The sequence below is a fragment of the Leishmania major genome, chromosome 36 (genome assembly GCF_000002725.2).
Source record: "Leishmania major strain Friedlin complete genome, chromosome 36".
Classification (NCBI taxonomy): Eukaryota; Euglenozoa; class Kinetoplastea; order Trypanosomatida; family Trypanosomatidae; genus Leishmania; species Leishmania major.
Window position 1 is genome coordinate 571,395 of NC_007287.2, and position 21,076 is coordinate 592,470.

The 21,076-nt window shown below is 57.4% G+C and overlaps 3 protein-coding genes across 3 annotated transcripts; all 3 read right to left on the bottom strand.

The window, feature by feature from the left end:
- Positions 1 to 2,646: 2,646 nt before the first annotated feature.
- Positions 2,647 to 4,176, bottom strand: LMJF_36_1520 (putative nima-related protein kinase; the record flags this gene model as incomplete). The annotated part of the gene is made up of 1 exon (XM_001686672.1): positions 2,647 to 4,176. One exon carries the CDS (start codon positions 4,174 to 4,176, stop codon positions 2,647 to 2,649), a length of 1,530 nt encoding a protein of 509 aa, XP_001686724.1.
- A 5,078-nt stretch (positions 4,177 to 9,254) lies between these two features.
- Positions 9,255 to 10,760, bottom strand: LMJF_36_1530 (putative serine/threonine protein kinase; the record flags this gene model as incomplete). Its single annotated transcript, XM_001686673.1, has 1 exon — positions 9,255 to 10,760. One exon carries the CDS (start codon positions 10,758 to 10,760, stop codon positions 9,255 to 9,257), a length of 1,506 nt encoding a protein of 501 aa, XP_001686725.1.
- A 4,495-nt stretch (positions 10,761 to 15,255) lies between these two features.
- On the bottom strand, positions 15,256 to 18,060 carry LMJF_36_1540 (conserved hypothetical protein; the record flags this gene model as incomplete). Its single annotated transcript, XM_001686674.1, has 1 exon — positions 15,256 to 18,060. One exon carries the CDS (start codon positions 18,058 to 18,060, stop codon positions 15,256 to 15,258), a length of 2,805 nt encoding a protein of 934 aa, XP_001686726.1.
- Positions 18,061 to 21,076: the final 3,016 nt, after the last annotated feature.

Here is a 21,076-nt window from a genome sequence, read left to right on the forward strand (position 1 = left end):
TCCGCTACGCCGTAGGCGCTGGACTCGGCCACCACCGGAGGCGGTTCAGCACTGGCAGGGGATAGGGGCAAGGGGCTGCTTGGCTTTTTCCACACAGAATGCGTGGGGCACTGGTCCCTCCGACGCCACGCACTGAGGTGTCTCCTCGTCATCACGGAAAGTCGACACGCAGATGGAACAAAAAAAATAGGGATGCAGTGCAACAGGAAGTGAGGAAGTAGTGAGGAAAGAAACAAACAGAAAAGAGTGAGCCGCCATGGCAAGCACACACACACGCGTCAGGCATTTTTCGTGTCCAAAAAGGAAAAAGGTGGAAGAAGAGAGCACAAAAGCAAGAACATAGCTTTGACGAAAAGGACAACATGATAAGGCGGCTGCAGAAGCAACACAACTCACTCTCAACACTGCTACAAACAAACAAAAACATCAAACAATAGAGAGAAAACGCTGGTGGTGGCAAACAACAGCAACAAAAGCGCAGTCGCCCGACGGCTTCTTTGCTTGCCTCTACTGCCACGTAGCGCCCGCGCGGCGGCATTCTTTTTGCTGCTGTTGTTTTGGCAAAAACTCCTCTGCTCTCCCCCTCTGCCCTCCTTTTTGTTTTCGTTGCCACCTGTTGCTCGTGTTTCATTTTCGCTTCTCCCTCTTAAGGAACCGTGTGAGCGCCGACTGAGGTCAGGTGCCCTTCGACACCCCTGCCTCCCACCTCGCACAGGCAAGGGATACTCATCTGGGATATGAAGACGCGTGACCCGCTTGCTGGTAGTGTTCTGACCTCTCCCCCTCAACTCGTAAGATGCATGTTGCATGGCTCCACTGGAGGGTGCAGCTGTACCTCAGCCTGTCCTACCCGTGTCGCTTCCGAGAGGTGAGCAGAAGAAGGAAAGAGACGGAAAGCTGCATCCAAGCACGACCGAGGAAAGAGGAGAGGGGGGAGGGAAGCGAGGAGGGGGCGCGTTTGACTCAGGAGTACACAATCAATTGGAAGAACAACATCAAACGAAAAAAAAGAAAAAACAGCAACAGAACTGTCTGAGACGGGCATTCTCTTCTCGCACCTTCCAGAAAAAAAAAGAGAGCAGCGGAGCTATAGAGCACAGGGAGAGCAAGCAGCGTGGAAAACGAGGAGGAAGGACAGTTCATGAATCGATACACGACCCTCACCCTTTTTGTGTGTGTTGGTGCGGGGGAGGGCCTCTCTCTCTCTCTCTCTCCCCTCCCCTTCCTCGTTCACCCATCTCTCAGCCTAATGCGCGCGTCCATGAAAGCAAGATTCCTCCCGAACAGACAAGTGCACTACTTCGAAAAAAGCGCGCATCTACTACTGTCAGGGAGTCTGCTGCAAGACAAGCGGCGGGGAGGAAGAGGTGGAGCAGGAAAGGAAAGGGAGAAGGTGTGGTGACAGTGAAAAGAAGCAAGAAAACGGGGAAAAGACGATCATTACCACCAAACAGCCACTGATAATGCAACTGCAGACACATCGCAAACACACACACGTACGCACTACACACTCGCACGCCTTGCCCGTGTGCATGTGTGTGTGTGTGTGTGTGTGTGTGTGTGTGTGGGCGTGCGCGGAAAAAAATGGAAGGGGGAGAGAGAGCAGCAGGTTCGCCGCTGTCCCGCCGTTGCTGCTACTTGTGGACTGCTGGTATACATCACTTACAAAAAACTTTTCACATGAGAGAGAGCGAGGGAGAAAGTCAAAAACAGTAGGTCAAAGCAATACAAGCCCTCCAACAAAGGGGGGAACGAGAGAGAAAAAAAAGGACACAGCTCAGTGGAAGTCGAACACATCATCTAAGAGCGACAGTGAAAGAGCAGGGGAAGGGGAGGGTGACACGGACGAGGAGACAAGCCACAGCCAACCACGAAAGCCAAAACACCAAGACCACAACGGCCTCGATCACGTGGGTTCCATCAAAGCATCATTCCTCCGCGTCCCTGCCATCACCTTCCCTCACTCAGCTTCTCAGCACCGTCACCCGATCAAGATGGAGCACGCAGAAAAACATATGTGAGGACCACGAAGATGAACATAGAAGAACGACAAATGGAGGACAAGGACGTGCACACACAGTCACACAGACACAGACGCGCGTACCTCAACGTGCGGAGCAAGCATACACTCCGCACATCACAACCGTGAAGTACGTGGACATGACAGATAAAGAGAGGAGGGTGGGGGCGAGAGATTGAGAGGGAGTTGGGTGCGTCGGGTTGTCGCCACAGGCACACAGACACACACGCAACAAAAAAAAAACGAAAAAAAGAAAGGCGTGTATCTACATAAACTTGAAGAGACAGGAGAAGCAGAGGAACCTTCGTTCACTACCGAACCATTCGGCATCTCACAAGCCGCGCAGCACTCGCCATGCACCGAACGAGACCTACCGACAGATGCACACAGAGAGGACCAACACGCAAAGGGTGCCGCCACATCGCAAACGTGTTTGCCACTTGGCGTGCGTGAGCGACGCGACACAGTATATCGCGAAGAGGAAGAAGATCACAAAAGGAAGGGAGAAGCCTACGCGCAAGCCGCTCGGTCAGTTGCCTGCAGCGCGCCATACCGGTACTCTGCCTGATGCCCTCCCGCTTCTTGTGTTGCCGCATCCTTTTCTTCGGCACGTTGTAGAGTCGGGCTCACTCCTTTGCGGGCAGAGCAGACATGTCGTCGTCGCCGTCGCCGATGCCCAAAACGTCCTGAATTTTTTCCATCCAAAGGTCGCGCTCTACCTCGCTCTTCGTCTGGAACGACAGGCGCTTGCCAGTCTTGAAAGCGACGGCGAAGACAAAAGAGGCGTTGCAGCCAGTATACTTAGCAGGCACCGGGAAGGCGTCCTCCAGCTCCGTGAAGGGCGTGGAAATGCACTGCTGCTCCATTGTCTCCTTCGATATGGCCAGCACCATGTCCAAGGTCTTGAACTTGGGGTTCATATCGAGCACTGTCTGACCGTCTGCGAGCTCGGCGCGAATGCACAGATAACGCTTTTTCCACACCATGTCGCTGCTCTGCTTCTTCACCGTTCCCTCGTGAATCGTGAGGCCGCCGAGCGCCGTTGTCAGTGGGGTTGCGCCTTCGAGAATCGTAGTAGACGCGGCCACAGAGCTGCCCGAACTCTCCTCCATCATGCGCTGGATGTGCCGCTTCTCTGTCACTAGCAGCCGCTTCGTCTCCTGGATCTGGCTCGAGATCGAGTCGCGCAGACCACCATGGAAAGCCGGTTGCGTCTGCACAATCTCCAGCAAGCCAGACAGGAAGAGCTTGCAGATGGGCATGTTCAGCAGCCGACTGCTCGACGGGCGGCGCCCCGGGTCACCGCTCAGCAGGGCTGTCACGATGTCGCGCATCTCTGGGCTAATATTGCTCGGAAGAGGGTCGAAGCGGCCAGCAAGTGTCTTGTGCATGACCTCGTGCATGTTGGCGCCGTCGAAGGGACGCTTCAGCGTCAGCAGCTCGTAAAGAAGCACGCCGAGCGAGAACATGTCCGCCTTCTTGCTGTACGGGCAGCGCCGCCAAATCTCCGGTGCCACGTAGTAGGGCGTGCCACAGAACGTGCGACCGACATCATCACTCACAGTATTTGCATACATCTTGCTAAAACCAAAGTCGCCAAGCTTCACGAGACCATTGCTGCACAGCAGGATGTTGGCACTCTTGATATCACGGTGAATCATGTGCTTCGAGTGGACGTGGTGGACGGCCAGCAGCACCTGTAGGAACAACAGACCTGCCTCATGCTCACGGAACGTTCGACCCGTCCGGGCACGGCTCTTGATCTCTTGGCGAAGATCACCGGCGTTGGCGTAGTCCAGTACCAGTGCAATCATCTGCACCATTTCTGGGTTGTTGGCATCGCGCTTCGCCAGGTCCTCGTGGCATTTGACGATCGAAAAGAAGTCACAGTTCAGCAGGCAGTCCACCTCAGCCTGCGCACGGTTTTTGTCGGCCTCGGACATGCCCTCCATGTCAACACACTTGACCGCAAATCCTTCACCATCAGATACGCGCTTCGCGCACAGAACCGTTCCAGTGGCGCCGGAGCCCAGCACGCGACTAATCCAGTACTTCTTCTCCTGCTCACGTGCCGTTGCCTCGTCCTTGGCAAACGTATCTGGGAAGTTCCGGCACACACGGCCGATCATGGCGTCGCCGGCGTTACCCCCCGACATGTTTTTTTGTTGTTGTTGTTGTTCTCAGAGATAACAGAGCGAGGGAACAGAGACAATGGGAAGAAGGAAGTGAACGAGGGAAAGCGTATACGGGTGCGCTGATGATGCTCACTACACCAGAATAGGACTGGCAAAATACAGAAAAAAAAGGGGGCCAATGATTTATGTTAGCTTGGTTTCTGCGAGCGTCAGAGCCGGAAGAAAAGCATAGTAGACTCAGAGACGGAGAGAGACAGACCGAGAGAGCAGAGAGAGAGAGAGAATAGCTGAAAGGTATGCATGGCACTCGCACACAGGCGGCAAGGTTCTACCCTTAGCAAAAGAAACAGTAGCGCGCAAGCGCGTCCACGACGAAATGAAGATTGCGAGAGGAGGAAACGAAAGAGAGAGGCTTCGCCGCCGCGAACCATCAGCATAAATGATGCGATTCCGCGCTCTTCTCGAGAACCGGAACACCCTCTTCGCTCTCTGCGTGTGCTGTTCTGTTTTTCTCTTCGAATGGGATAGTTGCTAAAGATGCCGACAGGGGGTAAAGTAAGGTTGACGAGGAAGGAAAAAAGGGGAGGGAAGGGGGGGGGAGGGGGCAGAGCCGATAAGAGCAGAAAGCGCGGGGGACAGGGAGGTGATGGGAACGAATGGGAGAGGAGCAATACTTGGTCATGGCCACCGAACCATCACGTCGCTTCGATGTCTCGTTGAAGGGTTCATCGCGCGCAAGGCACTCCTTGTTCGGATAATTGAAGGCGCAGGAAGAGGGAGAGTGAGGAAGAGCCTGTCTGCGCTGCAAAAGGGGAAATATATGTGTGCGACGCCTCCGCGTCCATTTTTTCCAGAACCGTCAGTGCCGTTGAGCATTCCTTTGCGGTTGTGTGGGCGCGTGTTGTGAGTCTGTCGTGCCACTCACTCTTACAGTCCCCCCACCCCATCTTCTCTCGACACACGTGTGCCTATGTATACCTACCTGAGAGGCACAATGTCGTCACCCATGAGGGGGTACTGCCACTGTTTCGGATGCAACAAACCCCCCACAGCAAGAGAAACAGACCCTTACGCGCAGGAGCCCCCATGCACGGGCGCTTGACTGCATTTCCTCATTCCACCCGACTACCTGGCATGGAACAGTCAGCGCATATTCCCCGGCAGCCAACAAGGAAAGAATCCCTGCTGCCACTAAAATGTACAGGGAAGAGGTACGCGTGCGAGCACAGACGCACCATTGCACACACACCCCTCAAGGAGAAGTTCATCACAGAGAGAGAGAGTAAAACAACAACAACGAAAAGAAAGAGAGAAGCCGAGGAAAAAAAATACAAGTGTGCGATATCCGCCGTTCAAAACCCCCATTTGCACACGCGCAACCACCACCATAGCCAACACCGACAAAGAAAGGAAACCACACACGTGGCACAGCATACTGTGCACGCTGTAAAGGCCTCCAAAAAAAAAAATCAATGAAGCAAAAAAAAAAAAGCCGAACTCCCTCAAGAAAAAAAGTAATATGAAATGCACCATGTACATGTATATATATATATATGTATATACAATACACCAGCAATAACCGAACATGACGGACGTCAAGGAGGAGAAAGAAGTTCAAGTAGAGCTGCGTGGGTGCATACATCTATATACACACACACATATGTATATCGAAAGCTATGAACACAGACGCTGGAGCACACGCACGCGCAGAATGCACATGGGCACGCAGGCCTTCGAAAGAAAAGAGAAGACCCTTGCTGCAGTCACAAGGAACAGGAAAACAGAAGAGGAACATAAGGGCGATCTTTAGAGAATGCGGAGACGGGAAAAGAAAGTTGCTCCTGCCTTGCCTTCGGAATTGAGGGAAGGCTGAGTTTGCTTTTGGTAAGGACCATTCTCACAACGCCCTTCACATCCATTCCCCACCTCCGCGCACACCCCCTCCATCCTCTGAAGGAGAGACACAACCATGTATTCGCTGGAGGATAGACACCTGACAGGAGCAGCAGAAAAAAGGACCACGTGAGCAAGACAAGCAAAACCAAGCGATGAGGACACGGGAGAGACACGGCGGCAGCACAAGCCCGTACTGCTGCACAGGCACCGGGGCACTACACGCGCACATATATATACTCACATGGTCAAATTCATATGCATGCAAGCAACCCTCTCGACCCCAACGGGAGACAAAGAAGGAGAACGACCTAAACAGGCACACTGCAATCGAAAGCACACCTGAAGAAGGGAAAGATGACGTGGACATCGAGTTGGAGAGAGAGAACGGAGCTCGGGTGAAAGAATAAGGTGACGAGAGAATGAGAGTCGCCCACGTTAAAAAACACGACTAGGGCAAGCTGGAGGCATCGAAAAAAGGAACGAGAAGGTGGTGAACGACGACGGAACACAAGTGCAGTGAGTGACACGGACGCCCTCAAGACGGCGAAAAGCGAAACACAGGCCATCGGTATACGGGGCGAAAAACAACCAAAATGAGCCCCAGCTCCACCCTAAGCACCACACAGAACTAACGAACGCGATGAAACAAGACACACACACACACACGCAGACGCCCTTCATACAGCATAAAAAATAACCACACGATAGAAAGGACCACAGTAAGCAGCACAGAGAGACAGCCTGCGCGCCGCGTACGGAGGAACAGAATGAGTCGCAGCAAAACACAAAACAACAAACAACTGCTCCCCTCCCCATCGACCACCTTCCCTACACAGGAAAACGAATATGTAGATCAAACAGCTGCAACCTCGCCGCCCGGCACGAGCCGCCCTGCCGCGGAATCGGGCCGTGCGTCCTATGGGCTCTGCATGCCCTTTCTCGCCCCCTTCACCGGCCGCGTGCTGGCGTCATCGGCGCCAGACGGAGACGCGGCGTGGACTGCATGCCTCGCGCCAAAGCGGGGCGCGTCCGGGGCTACATGCGCGAGGGCGGAGGCAGTGGGCCGTCCAGGTGCACGGCAGGACGCGCCCAGGGAGGAAGGCCACCAGTCGCAGGCCAGGTGGGGGGAGGGGGGGCCTGTGCGACCTTGCACACCCTGCCTGTATGCCATGCGTCCCCCCCCTCCTCTCTGCCCCACAAGCCGCCTCAACGCGCGGCATCCCGTAGCGCGGTGCGGGGACTCCCCGCATGGGCGTCCGGAGGAGCGCCCCCCTCGCGCACCTCGGGCTGCGCACGTCGTGCAGCCGGCATCGGTGCTTCATGAGGCCCACACCGCCGGATGGAGACGGTGCCGCCTATGACGCCACGCGTGCCCGTTTTGGCGCTGTCCCGTGTGCGTGGCAGCGCGCCCGCGCAGTCCTCGCACGCCCGCAGCCCCGGCGCCTGTTTCACGACGGCCTTCTCGTGTCGGGCGGCGGGGAAGGAGGTGGGGCCTCGCCGTCTTCATCCGGCACTTCCATCGGCACCATGCGTCGGCGGCGTGTCTGGCCGGCTCGCCCGCCTCTGCCGCGACAGATGGGACGGAGGGAGTCGCCGTTCACGCTCAGCGGGGAAAGCCCACGCAGCGCGGGTGACGCATGCCTAGTCAGGTCACCGCGGGCAGCGCCCGAGCGGGAAATGACGCTTGCTCCGAGTCCCGAACGACCCGCGAGTCTCGCGTAGTGTACCCGGCACAATGCCGGGTCGGGCGCCCTTATACCAGAAACAGGTGGACCGAAGGCTCTGGCGGGGCGGGGGTGCCGCAATGCCAGCAGGGAGCCGTAGGCCGCACTCCAACGGCACACCGGATTGTCACCGCCGGTCACCCGCCGCTGCAGGGGTGCAAAGCATGGATACATGTCTGTGGGCGCAGCCTTCATTCGCAAAAGAAATATGCACCGCAGTCGCGTGTGCGGGGCTGAGAGAGAGTCGGCGTGCAATGCAGATCGATCCCCAGTTTGGAACGGGAAAGGTCGCCCTTGCGTCGCAGGGCTGCATAGCAGGATGGCGGAGAGAGAGAGAGAAGCTGGCGGGAAAGCGACAACGAAAGCCAGAATACGCAGAACAGAAAGAGAGCGAGCACGGCACGCACGTGTGAAGCGACTGTTGAGCGAGCTGGATACACCCTTCTTTCTCGTCTTGCTCTCCTGTGCCCCCCCCCCTCCAGATGATTTCTTCGCCTGACGAGACGCTCACACTCGGCCCCCCCCCCCTGGCAATGCATCTCGCTTGCAGGCGGGATGACGGGTCGATCGTCTTGCGCGAACAAGAAAACCGCCCAGTTGAGGTAGATGAATTGAGAAAGCAGCCGGAAGAGAAAATACACGATCATGCACATGAGCAAAGATACACGTGCAGAAAAACACGCGTGCGTAGAAACCCAGCTTGGCAGGGATGCCCACGGCGCAGGTTCTCCCATCCAGGCAAAAAGACATGAAGAAGGAAGAGAAGGCCGCCACACAGAGGCAGTCACATAGAAAACGAAAAGGCAGAACAAATCCGAGAAGGGGGTCGGCCAACATAAAAAAACACGATCCGACCTGGGAAGCAAAAAACACGGTTCTTGCGTAATGCGCTGTTGCCAACAACAACAAAAAGGAAGGGGGTGAGTACGCAGCGACCACGCGCGACCCGCATGCTCCCCGCCCATGTACCTCGCACCGCACTCCCCTCCTCCTTACCCCTTCCCACCTACGCCGCTAGTGGCATCCTCTTCTCAAGCGGCCGTTACTACGGCACCTGGTAAGAGAGGAGGTAGAAGAGAGTGGAGTCTAGCACAAGAGAAGGGGAAGAGCAATCGTACACATGCGCAGTGGAGGGGGAAGGGGTGGAGGCAATTTTTTCTTTGGTTGCTGCTCGGTGACGGGGAGGCGACAAGCTGAAAACACGAAGGGAGGGAAGGTGCGGCGGGAATAAGAATGCCACAGCACGTAACGGGGGATGCAGGACGAGCAAGCGAAGAGGACGTTCCCCCCTCCACCGTCTCCTGCGTGCCGCTGCTACAGTGTGTAGCCCACGTGAGCCAGCATAAAAAGGAAAGGCAGTTGCTCAAGCTACACATGGAAGTTAGCGGAGGTGGAAGTACTACTGAGACAGCTTCTTCCTCCCCCTTGTCCCCATGTGCCCAGCAGGTGCTTGGCTTCCGGCCTCCGCTGCGGCGCTACTCAGTCATCCTCGTCTCCGATGCCAAGGAAGCTTTGGATGGAACGCATCCACCCATCGCGGTCATTGTCGTCATCCGCGTCGAACAATATGCGTCGGCCGTTCTTGAAGGCCACGGCGAAGGCGTGCGCCGCATCCGAGCCCGTGTACTTGCTGATCACCGGGAAGACATCCTCCAAGTCGGAAAAGGGGGTCGAAATGCACTGCTGCTCCAGGGTGTCACGAGACACCGCCTGCACGAGCTCGAGGGAGACCAGACAGGATGCCACGTCGTCCGTCAGCGTGCATCCCTTCTCCACCTCGCCGTAGATGCACACATAGCGGCGCTTCCAGCTAAGGTCACTGCTCTGCTTCATCACCTTGCCTCCGTACAAGATAAAACCGATGCGATCGGGTGAATCGCTCAAGGACACCTTCACAGTCGTGCGCAGGACATCCTCCATCGACAGCGGTGGACGACGGCGGTCGACCTGCAGCTCCTCCTTCGTCTGCTTCAGCTGGCGCGCTATGGTTGTTTCCTGCTCAGCGGAGAAGCCGCCGGTCTCCCCGCTCTGCACGATCTCCCGCACAACGGAGATGTACAGCTTGCACGTTGGCGTGTTCAGCAGCGTCTTACTAGACGGACGCTTTTTGGGTTCGCTCTGCAGCAGCGCCGAGACAATTGTTTGCATCTCCTTGCTAATGCTGTCCGGCAGGGGATCGTAGAGGCCAGCAAGTGTCTTGTGCATGACCTCCTCGATATCCTCGCCGTCGAAGGGACGCTTCAGCGTCAGCAGCTCGTAAAGAAGCACGCCGAGCGAGAACATGTCCGCCTTCTTGCTGTACGGACGGCGCCGCCAAATCTCCGGTGCCACGTAGTAGGGCGTGCCACAGAACGTGCGGCCGACATCTTCGCTCACGGTGGCGGCGTAGTGCTTGCTAAAACCAAAGTCGCCAAGCTTTGCAAGACCATTGCTGCACAGCAGGATGTTGGCACTCTTGATATCACGGTGAATCATGCGCTTCGAGTGGACGTGGTGGACGGCCAGCAGCACCTGGATAAAGATCAGGCCGGCCTCATGCTCCGCAAAAGGGCGGTTTGTCTTGCTTCGACTCTTGATCTCTTGGCGAAGATCACCGGCGTTGGCGTAGTCCAGTACCATGGCCATCATGGAGACGCTTTCCGGATTCCTCTCATCGCTGTACACAAAGTCTTCGTGGCATTTGACGATCGAAAAGTAGTCGCAGCTGAGCAGGCAGCACACCTCACCCGACGCGCGCATGATCTCTTGCGGCGTGTAGCCCTCTACGTCCATCACCTTAACCGCGAACGGGTGATCGTCGCGCACGCGGCGGGCGTAGAGCACCGTTCCAGAAGTCCCAGACCCCAGCACCGTGTCCAAGTAGTATCGGAAGGGACGTGAGAGGCGGCCTTCAGCAGGACTTCTTTCCTCCTCGGTGTCGACCCCAAAGGTGGCGGGGAACGCGTTACACACCTTCTTGATAAGTGCGTCGCTAGGTGCCGCCATCCTGGGGGTTCAGCACACTCCCACCTCACCGTTTTTCCGTCTTGGACACGAGTCGATGCAACGATGAGTCAGTTCCAAAGGCGAATGCTGTACGACACAGATTCTGTATTTTTTTTTTATGTGTGTGTGTGTGTGTGTGTGGTGTGTGTGGTGTGTGTGTGTGGGGGGGGGGGCAGGGACTTCTCTTCGCTATTTTTTTATGTTGTTGGTGGGTGTTTCTGGTGTATCTTTTCCAGTGCCACGGAGAGGCGCAGCACACGGTTGCGTTTCGGCAGAGCAGCGAGAAAATAGAAAGTGATCTGGAAAAAGTGAGAGACGATGCTGACGGTGTGCTCGCGCCGTGAAACATCAAGATGAAAAAAAGAGTCCTGCGACGGCACTCACCGTACTTCAGCGAGGGAAGGGTGGAGGCTACGTCGGTGCCGCTGAGCCTCCCTCGATACTTCTCTTCTGCTTTCGTGTCGAGGATCAAAGAGGAGGAGCACGCAGCTTGCTCAGCGCAGCACATACACTCTCTTCGTGTGCGTTCTTTCCTTGGTTTGGGGAAGGGGAAAGAGGGAAGGGCTGCTGGACACGACGGCACCGTGACCCCCCACTCTGGCAGAAAAGAAGCGAGTAAAATATGCCCAAAGCCGTAGCGTCGCAACAAGAGCTAAACCAGCACACTGCACAGCAGTACACGACACATGCTGGAGGGCAGGGCGGTGTTTTATTCGATGTTCGGTGTGTTTGCGCGAAGATCCACACATGTAGGCACACAAAAGACGCGCGTAGTAGTACACGGAGCAGGACAGAGAGGAGAGGGCAAAAAATAACCGGGGGGGGGGGGAAGAAGGAAGAGGCACTTCTACTGCTACGTGCGTGCTGCGGTGTGTCCGAAATCGTTGCCAGTAAAAGCGAAGCGACGAAATACGCGCAGCCGTCCTCGCATTACACTCGAGTGCAACGCCTGCACGGCCTGTTCTCTGCATTTTGCCTGTGCTTGTTTTCTTGTGCTGCTGCGCTACTAGGAACGTGGGCACTGGAATTCCTACACCCCTACACAGCAAGGCAGAGAAGGAGGTTTGAGGGGACAGGAGCGCAAAAAAGCATCACAAAAAAGAGGCATGCTTGCTTTACATCGGTGGATCCGCTAGCACATTGACGTGCGTTGTCGCGCTGTGGCCCTCTGCAATAAGAGAAGGTGTGTGCCTGTGTGTGTGCCCACATAATTCGACGAATGGCGGATACGGCACGAATAAAACGATGTCCCCTGCACTCGGCGACAGCACAACGAGCACACCAAATGCGCAGCGAAGTATTGAGCAATAACGGTAGACAAGAGGTATACGAGCAGTAAGGAGGCGACGACACAAAAAAAAGGCCCCAAGAGTGATCGGCAACGGAGCGAGGCACCAAGAACATCATCTTTCAGCGTCTCTTTCGTTAACATGTCCACATTCCTGGCGACACAGCAAGGCGTTCAGCCTACACGCTACCGCCCCGCCCTCGGCCGGTGACAGGCACAGCGCATGGGGAGAGATGCAGCGGTAGGGCAAGCCCTGCAGCCGTGCGCCGACCCAGCCACCTGGGCACCGCCTCTGCATCGAGCAGTGCTCACACACCGCCTCACAGCAGCGCCCGTTGCGCCGCTCGCCACCCGGTGCATCCGCCTTTCCACCCACCTCCACACTCCGCCCATCATGCGAACGGCACAGACGCGTTCGCTGGCCACCCGGCGCGGCGACGCCATGCTCACCAGGACATGGCCGTCCGACATCAGCGGGGATGCATTGCTCTGGCTCCGCTACGCCGTAGGCGCTGGACTCGGCCACCACCGGAGGCGGTTCAGCACTGGCAGGGGATAGGGGCAAGGGGCTGCTTGGCTTTTTCCACACAGAATGCGTGGGGCACTGGTCCCTCCGACGCCGCGCACTGAGGTGTCTCCTCGTCATCAGGGGCCCCATAGGAATATAGGAAAATAGATAGGTCCACACTGACACTCTCGCTGCCATTTGCGCCGCTGAGGCATACGACGGCAGCATCGGCGGCGCGCCGTGAGGGGCACCAACGGGGTTCTGAGGCATGCGTGCTCGCAAGGCCGAGTCGAGCTCGACGTCGGCCGTCTGGTCTTACCTGAGGTCACCGCTGGCGAGCCCCGGCCGCCACTCTGCGCGGCTTTTTCGCTGCATCGAGGGGGCGCAGGCGGCGCGGATGACGCGGGCAAGCCTTGATCAGCCAGCCCCCGTCCCCTGTCTTGCGACCGCTCCGCCAAACCCGACTGCTGGAGCAGGGACAGACGCGCACGTATGCTGCAGGATGATGTGGCTGCGCGATCGAGCCAAAACCCTGCATTCATGTGCCCGAGGCAAAACAGTCCTCTTTGCATCGGCCCATTGCGCCACCAAGACGCATCGAGCTTCTTCGAGTCACCACCACAGCGAAACCATACCCCCCCCGGGCTCTGCAGTTCATGAGGCATCTAGTCGTTGTAGGCCGACATGTCCATAATGCCCTTGTGTGGGATAGAGGGCGACCGGAAGGCTCTTGATGTGAGGTCCGAAAGAGTCTGGGGTGAGGTAGGTTGCTAGAAGAGTCTGGAGCAGCATGATGCCGTCCACGCGCTAATCCTCTCTCCCCGTAGACGATCGACGCAAGAGGCGCTTGAACGTTGCAGGCGGTCCAGCTTGCGTTTCTTGGGCCTCGACGGAGCGGCTTCGTCAAGTCGCGGTACTAGCGATGCCTCGCGAGCAACTTGTTATTGGGCAGTGCTGTGCACACCTTCAGCTTCGGTATCGAAGACGGACATCGTGGACATCTTGAAAGGGGGCGTGGGGCCTGTGTCGATCTGAAAGGAAAGGACAGAGGCTCCGAGAGTGAGGGGAGCGAACCGCTCTGTGGGGCGCTTGATTGCGTTGATGCAGGAGACAGCCACATGACGAGGAAGGATAGGAGCAAGAAGGGAGAGAGAGCGCAGAGGTAATAACACGCCGTGCGTTGCCTTCCGACGGAGGTACCCTTCCTAACGCGAGATCTCGCTCGTCACGCAACGCACTAATCCAATGGTCCACCTCCGGGCGAGTCCGTCTTTCTTACCCGCTCAAACTTTGCGCACGATGATTTGGTGCACACCGGCGGTGTTGAAACACTTCCCCTTCAATACGCGTATACATCTGATATAAAAACACTGCATGAAAAGGCAACCGAGGAGCACGAAAGCGAAAAAAAAAAAGCAATCGCAACGCGGACAAAGGCATCGGGGCTTGGCGACCACACACACAAGCAAAACACGCAATAAGACGCTTCACTCTTCTGTAGTAACTGAGTTGCACCACAGCACCGGGATCCTCTCACCCAAGGAGGAGACTCGCACAGAGATAGAGAGAGGTTGCTGTCTTTTTCGTCGAAGGTTGGCTGCCGCCTTCCCGTTCCGAAATGGAAGTGTGGCGCGGAATGTAAAGCAACGTAGCAAAGCAGTATCGTGATCAAATAGACTACAACATCACACGCACACCATTGATGAAGAGGCCTGAGAAAATTCACCCGAACAAAACACAAAAACAAAAAAGTGAAGATGCTGCTGAGCATGAGACAACTTAACGGTACGGACAGTGTTTTTTCTTGGGGGGGAGGTTATTTGGAAAGGAGAGAGATGATAATGATGACAAGGTGCTTTTTTTGTGTTTTTCTTCGTTGTCCGCCACATCTGCATTCCTTGCCACACAGCAAGGCGTTCAGCCTACACGCTACCGCCCCGCCCTCGGCCGGTGACAGGCACAGCGCATGGGGAGAGATGCAGCGGTAGGGCAAGCCCTGCAGCCGTGCGCCGACCCAGCCACCTGGGCACCGCCTCTGCATCGAGCAGTGCTCACACACCGCCTCACAGCAGCGCCCGTTGCGCCGCTCGCCACCCGGTGCATCCGCCTTTCCACCCACCTCCACACTCCGCCCATCATGCGAACGGCACAGACGCGTTCGCTGGCCACCCGGCGCGGCGACGCCATGCTCACCAGGACATGGCCGTCCGACATCAGCGGGGATGCATTGCTCTGGCTCCGCTACGTCGTCGGCGCTGGACTCGGCCACCACCGGAGGCGGTTCAGCATTGGCAGGGGATAGGGGCAAGGGGCTGCTTGGCTTTTTCCACACAGAATGCGTGGGGCACTGGTCCCTCCGACGCCGCGCACTGAGGTGTCTCCTCGTCATCAGGTAGAGAGGCAGAGAAAGGCGAAAGAAAAAATACATGTACGAAAAACAAAGGAGGGAACAGAGTCGCGGCACAGAGGTGGGCAAATATTCACGCGTGTTCGAGGAAGGTGGCGAGAGCCGGGGAAGTCTGCCCGAACGAGTACGTGCAGGGCAGGCCAAAAACAAGCAAAGAGAGAAGGAGAGAGGCAGAAGGTGTGTGTGTGTGTGTGTGTAGGGGTAGGAAGTACTTTTTCGAGCTTGTATGCTCCCCCTCCTTTTTCCGTTAACTGTGGCTCAGCCTCTTCCCTCCCCCGTCTCCGTCTCCTCCCTACTCCTGCTGCTCAACGGGCCCACGGACTTGAAACGCGGCCTCCCGCATTATCTTCGCAGCACCCTTCCTCAAGAGCTTTCCCCGCAGCCGCGCCTTGATGTCGCCAAAGTCGGCAATGCTAGGTCGGTTCGCGGGCACTGTGAGCTTCACATTACCGCCGAGTGCGGCTCCGGCTTTTGGTCGCGCCCTCCACGCTTCTACAAACAGCGCCAGCGCTCCGACGTAGCACTCGCAGCAGACATGCATGCCAGCGTACAAAGAAGGATGCGCCGCAGGCCTCGTCGTTTTAGCGGCGGCCTTATGGGATGTGAAAGAGGGGCGCTTCCCGTTCGCCGTCTTTTGCACCTCCTCGTCAAGAATATGCTGTCCAGCCGCGTCCAGCACCAGCGCCGTGAAGTTGAAGCACACCAAAACAAACGGCAGCTCATTCGAAACTCTGGCTCTTCTCGCGGCTACCGGTGGCTCGCCGCCGCGATAATTACGCGACGGGGAGTGAGAGGCCCCCTCGTTGGCTGGGTCGCAGCACAGTTGCCACAGCCGTTGAGCGAACGCGGGGTAGTAGTCGATGAGGTACAATAACTGAAGAACGCCGAGGACACCCGTCGCCCGAACATCAGTCGCAGGGTTGGACCCTTGAAATCCGATTGACTCCCACTTGACGGCCGTGGACGACGACGGCTGTGAGGAGGTGACTGGTGTGAATTCGGATGAAGTCACGTTCCTACTCAGCCACGGAATCTTGCCTGTGAGAGTGTTGAAGATAGTGAGCAGCATACGGCGATGCGTGGTGAGCTGCAGCGAAAGCGGCTGAGACTTCAGAGCGCGTATAACACGCAGATGCTCTTCTGGTCCGCCACGTGCGGAGGCCGTCTCGCCCGCAGGTGCCACCCCGCTGAGCTCGTCACGTTTAGGCCCATTACAAGCCGCCGTACTCAGCTGTGGCTGCTTCGCGACTGTCGACGCACGACTAGCTGTACCGCCGCAGCACGACAAGATGGCAGCACGGGCCGCTTTCTTCAGCGTCGGCAGTGCCATGACCGGCGGCGCGGCCTGCTGAAGTACCGTTGAAGAACAAGCTCTGTCCGTCATCCTCTCCTCCGCTTGGCGCGCTGCTATCGCGTCGCCGCTTCGCAGCGCCTTCGTCAGCTCCAGATACGCTTCGTAGAACGTGATGGGCGGCAGCGCGCGCGGAGGAAGCCGCATCGAGTCAGTTGTCAGCGGATCCACATCGACGTCTTCGTCGTCCCAGATTCGCGCCAGCGAGTGAGCAGTTCCTGAGAACGAGAGTACCTGCTGCATGAAAACGACGCCTCGATTATCGGCGTAAGGTATGTTACGGTCGTCCGCCATGCCAGCATAGGACGCTCGCTCATTATCGTCCATCCCACTCACTGGGGAGAAGGCACCCTCCTCGCTGGCGTCGGCGCCGTCAGCTGCGTAGGCGACGCGCCGGCTTTCCACGGAGCCGTTTGCCGCGGCACCCCCGCAACTGCGATGAGAGACAGCAGACTTGTCCTTCGTCTGAACTGTCACCGTTGACGGCTCTGATAGGATGCTCGTCGGCGGCTGCAGCAGCGTGTCGGATATGTCGAGTCGCATTGCCGCAGATGCGGAACTGTTCTTACATTCTTTCGCAGGATGTGACTCGTGTGTCGCGTTCGCGCACGCTAGATCGAGCTGCCTCACAGCCTCCTCGCGTAGCGTTGTAGGCTTGCCGTCGACGTCGCCGCAATCGTCCTCTTGCTCTGTGACAGTGAAGGACGAAGAAGGGGACGAGGAGGACGAGCTAACCTCTTCCCCTGAAGGACCTTTGTGGACCCGGGTGAGCACCTCAATCGGTCGCTGCACCGCTGTTGAAACTTGTGGTGAGCTTCTGACATGCGCGCCGCCTCCCGTCGGTGTCTTAGGCTTTCCCGCTGCTAAAGCAAACGATGATAAGCCACCGACGCTGCTCGCCAGTCCAAAGGACTCGCCGGCAGAAGGAGCAAGACCACTCGTAGCGGTTGCACGTGTGACGTGATTCGATCGAGACGCCTCGGGCACATCTGTGATGCTCATGAACGCCTCGCCGCCGATCGTCCCGGTTGTCGGCGAGACGCACGGATCAGTGGGTGGCGACTGGAAATGGGTGTCAGCAATGGCGCGGTCTTCTTCGCCGGACAGGTCGCTCCGACTAGACCAGCAGCGGGGGCCGGTGCTGTCGGCGCCTCGCCTGCCTAGTGGCGCCAGTGCGGGCGGTGCGCCATCTGCCGACAGAGGCGGCAACGGAAGAGGGCCGAGAGGTGCGATAAAATTGTCCAAGTCAAAATACTTGTCCTCAGCCCCCGCTCCTGCGTTGACCGTATGATTGCGCGGCGACAATGACCTCGTCGGCGCAGCGTGATTCGCCTCGCCGCCGCCGTCTTGATGCGGGAACGGAGAGCGAATGGTGGAAACGGTTGATGGGCCGGCAGTCGCTGTCGCCGTGGCCTTGCTGTGCATGCTTACAGAGGCAGCTGTGGTGCCGCGGAAGCCCGAAGATACACCAGAGCTCCAGACCTTCACGCTCGGCGCCCCGATCGCTGGCATCTGCGTGGTTTCCACGCAGCGCATGAACCTTGGCGAGGACGACGGCGACGCTAGCGCTCCTCCGGCATCCGAGCCAAGAGCTTGGAATGCGTTCACATTCGGATATACAGCAGTGTCGTCATCACCGCCTTCCTCCGTCTGCCCTTCCTCCTTGGAAGATGATCGTGTCGCATCCTGCTCGCGGTATTCGCGGCGGTACTTTTTCAGAACGGCATTCTTCTGCAACAGCGACATCGTCACAGACACGTCAGGAGGAGAGAGGAGGGCAGTACGACAGGGAAAGCACGAGAGTTCGCCAATCAGCCGCAACCACAATGGGCGCGCTGCGCAGGAGAGCAAGGCGAGCCTGTGAGGCAACGGAGACGGAGAGGGAGAGGGAGAAGGCAGCCGAGTTAGAAAAAAATAAATCTAAAACAAGTGCCGGCGGGGAGGTCGCCGATACCTCAGATAAAGACGCGACTGACTGGCACTGCGGGATGCACAAGCACAAGCCGAGTAGGGCCTTTGTGAGAGCGTGTGTGTGGGCACGTTGGCTGGGTGTAAGCTCGCCGTTGCGACCGCCCTTCAAGAGTCCCCGCGTCGCAGAGAGGCGCCTATGGAATAGTTTGGTCGGTGAGAGGTGTATCCAGAAGAAATCAGGGGTTCTAGAAACAATCAAAAATGAAGATCGCAAAGCCGCCCAACACAGAGGCCTGGTGGTTCGTTGATGAGAAGATGAAAGCCCCCCTCCCCCTGCAGCAGCCTCCAACTAGCAAAGGTTTCCGAGCACAACGCCGGCACAGGCGGCCGTCGTAACGCGCCAAGGATGTTCAAAAGGGTGCAGGGCAAAGCTCTACGGGCTTGCAGGCAAGTCGGTTGCGCACACAAGCACCAACCACCTTCCGCGCCACGAAGCGCCAAAATGGGTCAACGACACCGAAGGAGGGGGAGGGGGAGACATGAGGGCAGAGAGACAGCGGAGAATGACGCGGGCAGAGGCGCGCCGTTTTTAGTTCTTTCCCGAATCCGCAAAGACACCACTCGGCAGGGCTGCGCGCTATCGGTGTGCTGCATCGAGCTTACACATGCGCGCAGCAATACGCCTTTTCGGAAGAAGCCCATGGCACAGCACACTGCACACTGCGCATGAGCTCTACCGCTGGCAATATCCTTCCGGGCGACCAAGCTACGTCGCATCATACGTGTTGATTCGAGCTACACCAGTGCAAGCGTACCTCGTTTTCATATGTTGCACAGACTACACCCACAGACTAATGGCAACATCTTCTTTTGTTTCGTCCTCACGCTTAGACCATTCACCCACATGACGAGGAGACACCTCAGTGCGTGGCATCGGAGGGACCAGTGCCCCACGCATTCTGTGTGGAAAAAGCCAAGCAGCCCCTTGCCCCTATCCCCTGCCAGTGCTGAACCGCCTCCGGTGGTGGCCGAGTCCAGCGCCGACGGCGTAGCGGAGCCAGAGCAATGCATCCCCGCTGATGTCGGACGGCCATGTCCTGGTGAGCATGGCGTCGCCGCGCCGGGTGGCCAGCGAACGCGTCTGTGCCGTTCGCATGATGGGCGGAGTGTGGAGGTGGGTGGAAAGGCGGATGCACCGGGTGGCGAGCGGCGCAACGGGCGCTGCTGTGAGGCGGTGTGTGAGCACTGCTCGATGCAGAGGCGGTGCCCAGGTGGCTGGGTCGGCGCACGGCTGCAGGGCTTGCCCTACCGCTGCATCTCTCCCCATGCGCTGTGCCTGTCACCGGCCGAGGGCGGGGCGGTAGCGTGTAGGCTGAACGCCTTGCTGTGTGGCAAGGAATGCAGACCGTACGGAAAAGGGAAGCAGCCGAAAGGGCACTGTGCAGACGAGAGGCGGAGAAGGAAGAAGCGCACCGGATATCAAGGGAGAACGATAAGGACAAACACAGGACAAGAGAAGAGAGCGCGGGCGTGTGCACGTTGACGATTCGGAACGCGCGACAAAAAAGTCACCGCACCGACAAATAAAACATAAGCATGCGCACCTCTGGTGTCGACATGTGAAAGACGGAAAAAGGACGTAGAGAAAGCGACGAGAGAAGGGAGCCAGACAGATGTGCAGCAACGCAACCCTGTGGCGGAAAACAGGAAGGGTATGCATTGCCGTTCCAGAACTTGTTCCACTGCTACCCAGGCTCCCCCTCCCCCCCAATCCCCCTTTCCGCCCTCTTCACGCTCGCATCCCATGAATGCGGTATTCCACCGCGCAGCACTGGGAGGTCACCCTTCAACGCTCCCCTCTCCCTGCTGTCTGTAGGTACGCATGTACATGTGTGTGTGTGTGTGAACAAGCTCGAGACGACGCTGTCCTTTGGGCCCGGATCGTGCCGCCTTCACCGCGGGTAAACCAGGGAGGACAGGGGGATGAAGGAGAGTGGGTGCACCGCGACTGTGCAAACAACACGCTCCACCGCCCAACGATGCAGCAACTCGAACTGCAACGCCGACTTCTCCAGCCGCGTACGGTTCTCCTTGCATCCCCACAAGCTACCGAGCGTCGAAGCATAGCCTCTTCGCAAGTGCGCCGCTGTGATTAACATGTGGGCGCTGATCCATTCACATGCAAAAGCGCGCCGTCGAACTCTCACACGGCGCGCGTAACACATCTCCTTAGACCCTGCACCAACACCGCCTCCATTTCTTTGGCGGTGGCAAGATGTCTGTCCCGCTCCCGACGCGTGTAAAGTGCAGTAAAGGGCGAGCGAGGGAGAGCAGAGAGGAGTGCCTGTGATGGCACTAGTAAGCTTATCGGGGTGTCATTCTGCTGACCCCTTACCTGCATGTGCGACTTTTCATGATGAGGTCGTTTTCCCTGTGCAGGAGGAGAAGAGAAAAGGAGTGGGAATGCATCAAGGACGGATCCCACAAGGAGAGAGAACAAACGTGTGCAGGCTGGAGCGGTGAAAGTGAAGAGGCATTTGAGCCTGTCTAAACAAAAACGAAAAAGATGGCACGCGGCCGTGACTGACTAACGTTGCCACTCGTATTGCAAGCTGCACGCCACCAGCACTCGAACATTCGGCAGCGCGTTGCCATCACATCAGCATCGCAAGGAGAAGAAGCAGCAAAACAGAGGTACCGCAACACTCCCTGACAACGGTATCGAGCAGAACCGTAACAAGGCGTCTGAGTTATTTTTTTTTTTTGCGAAGTGTGCAGGCGAGTTTAGTGCGTGGAGATTTGGGGTGGAAAGCAACCCGATAACCCTGGGTGGGTCATACATTTTGTTTTT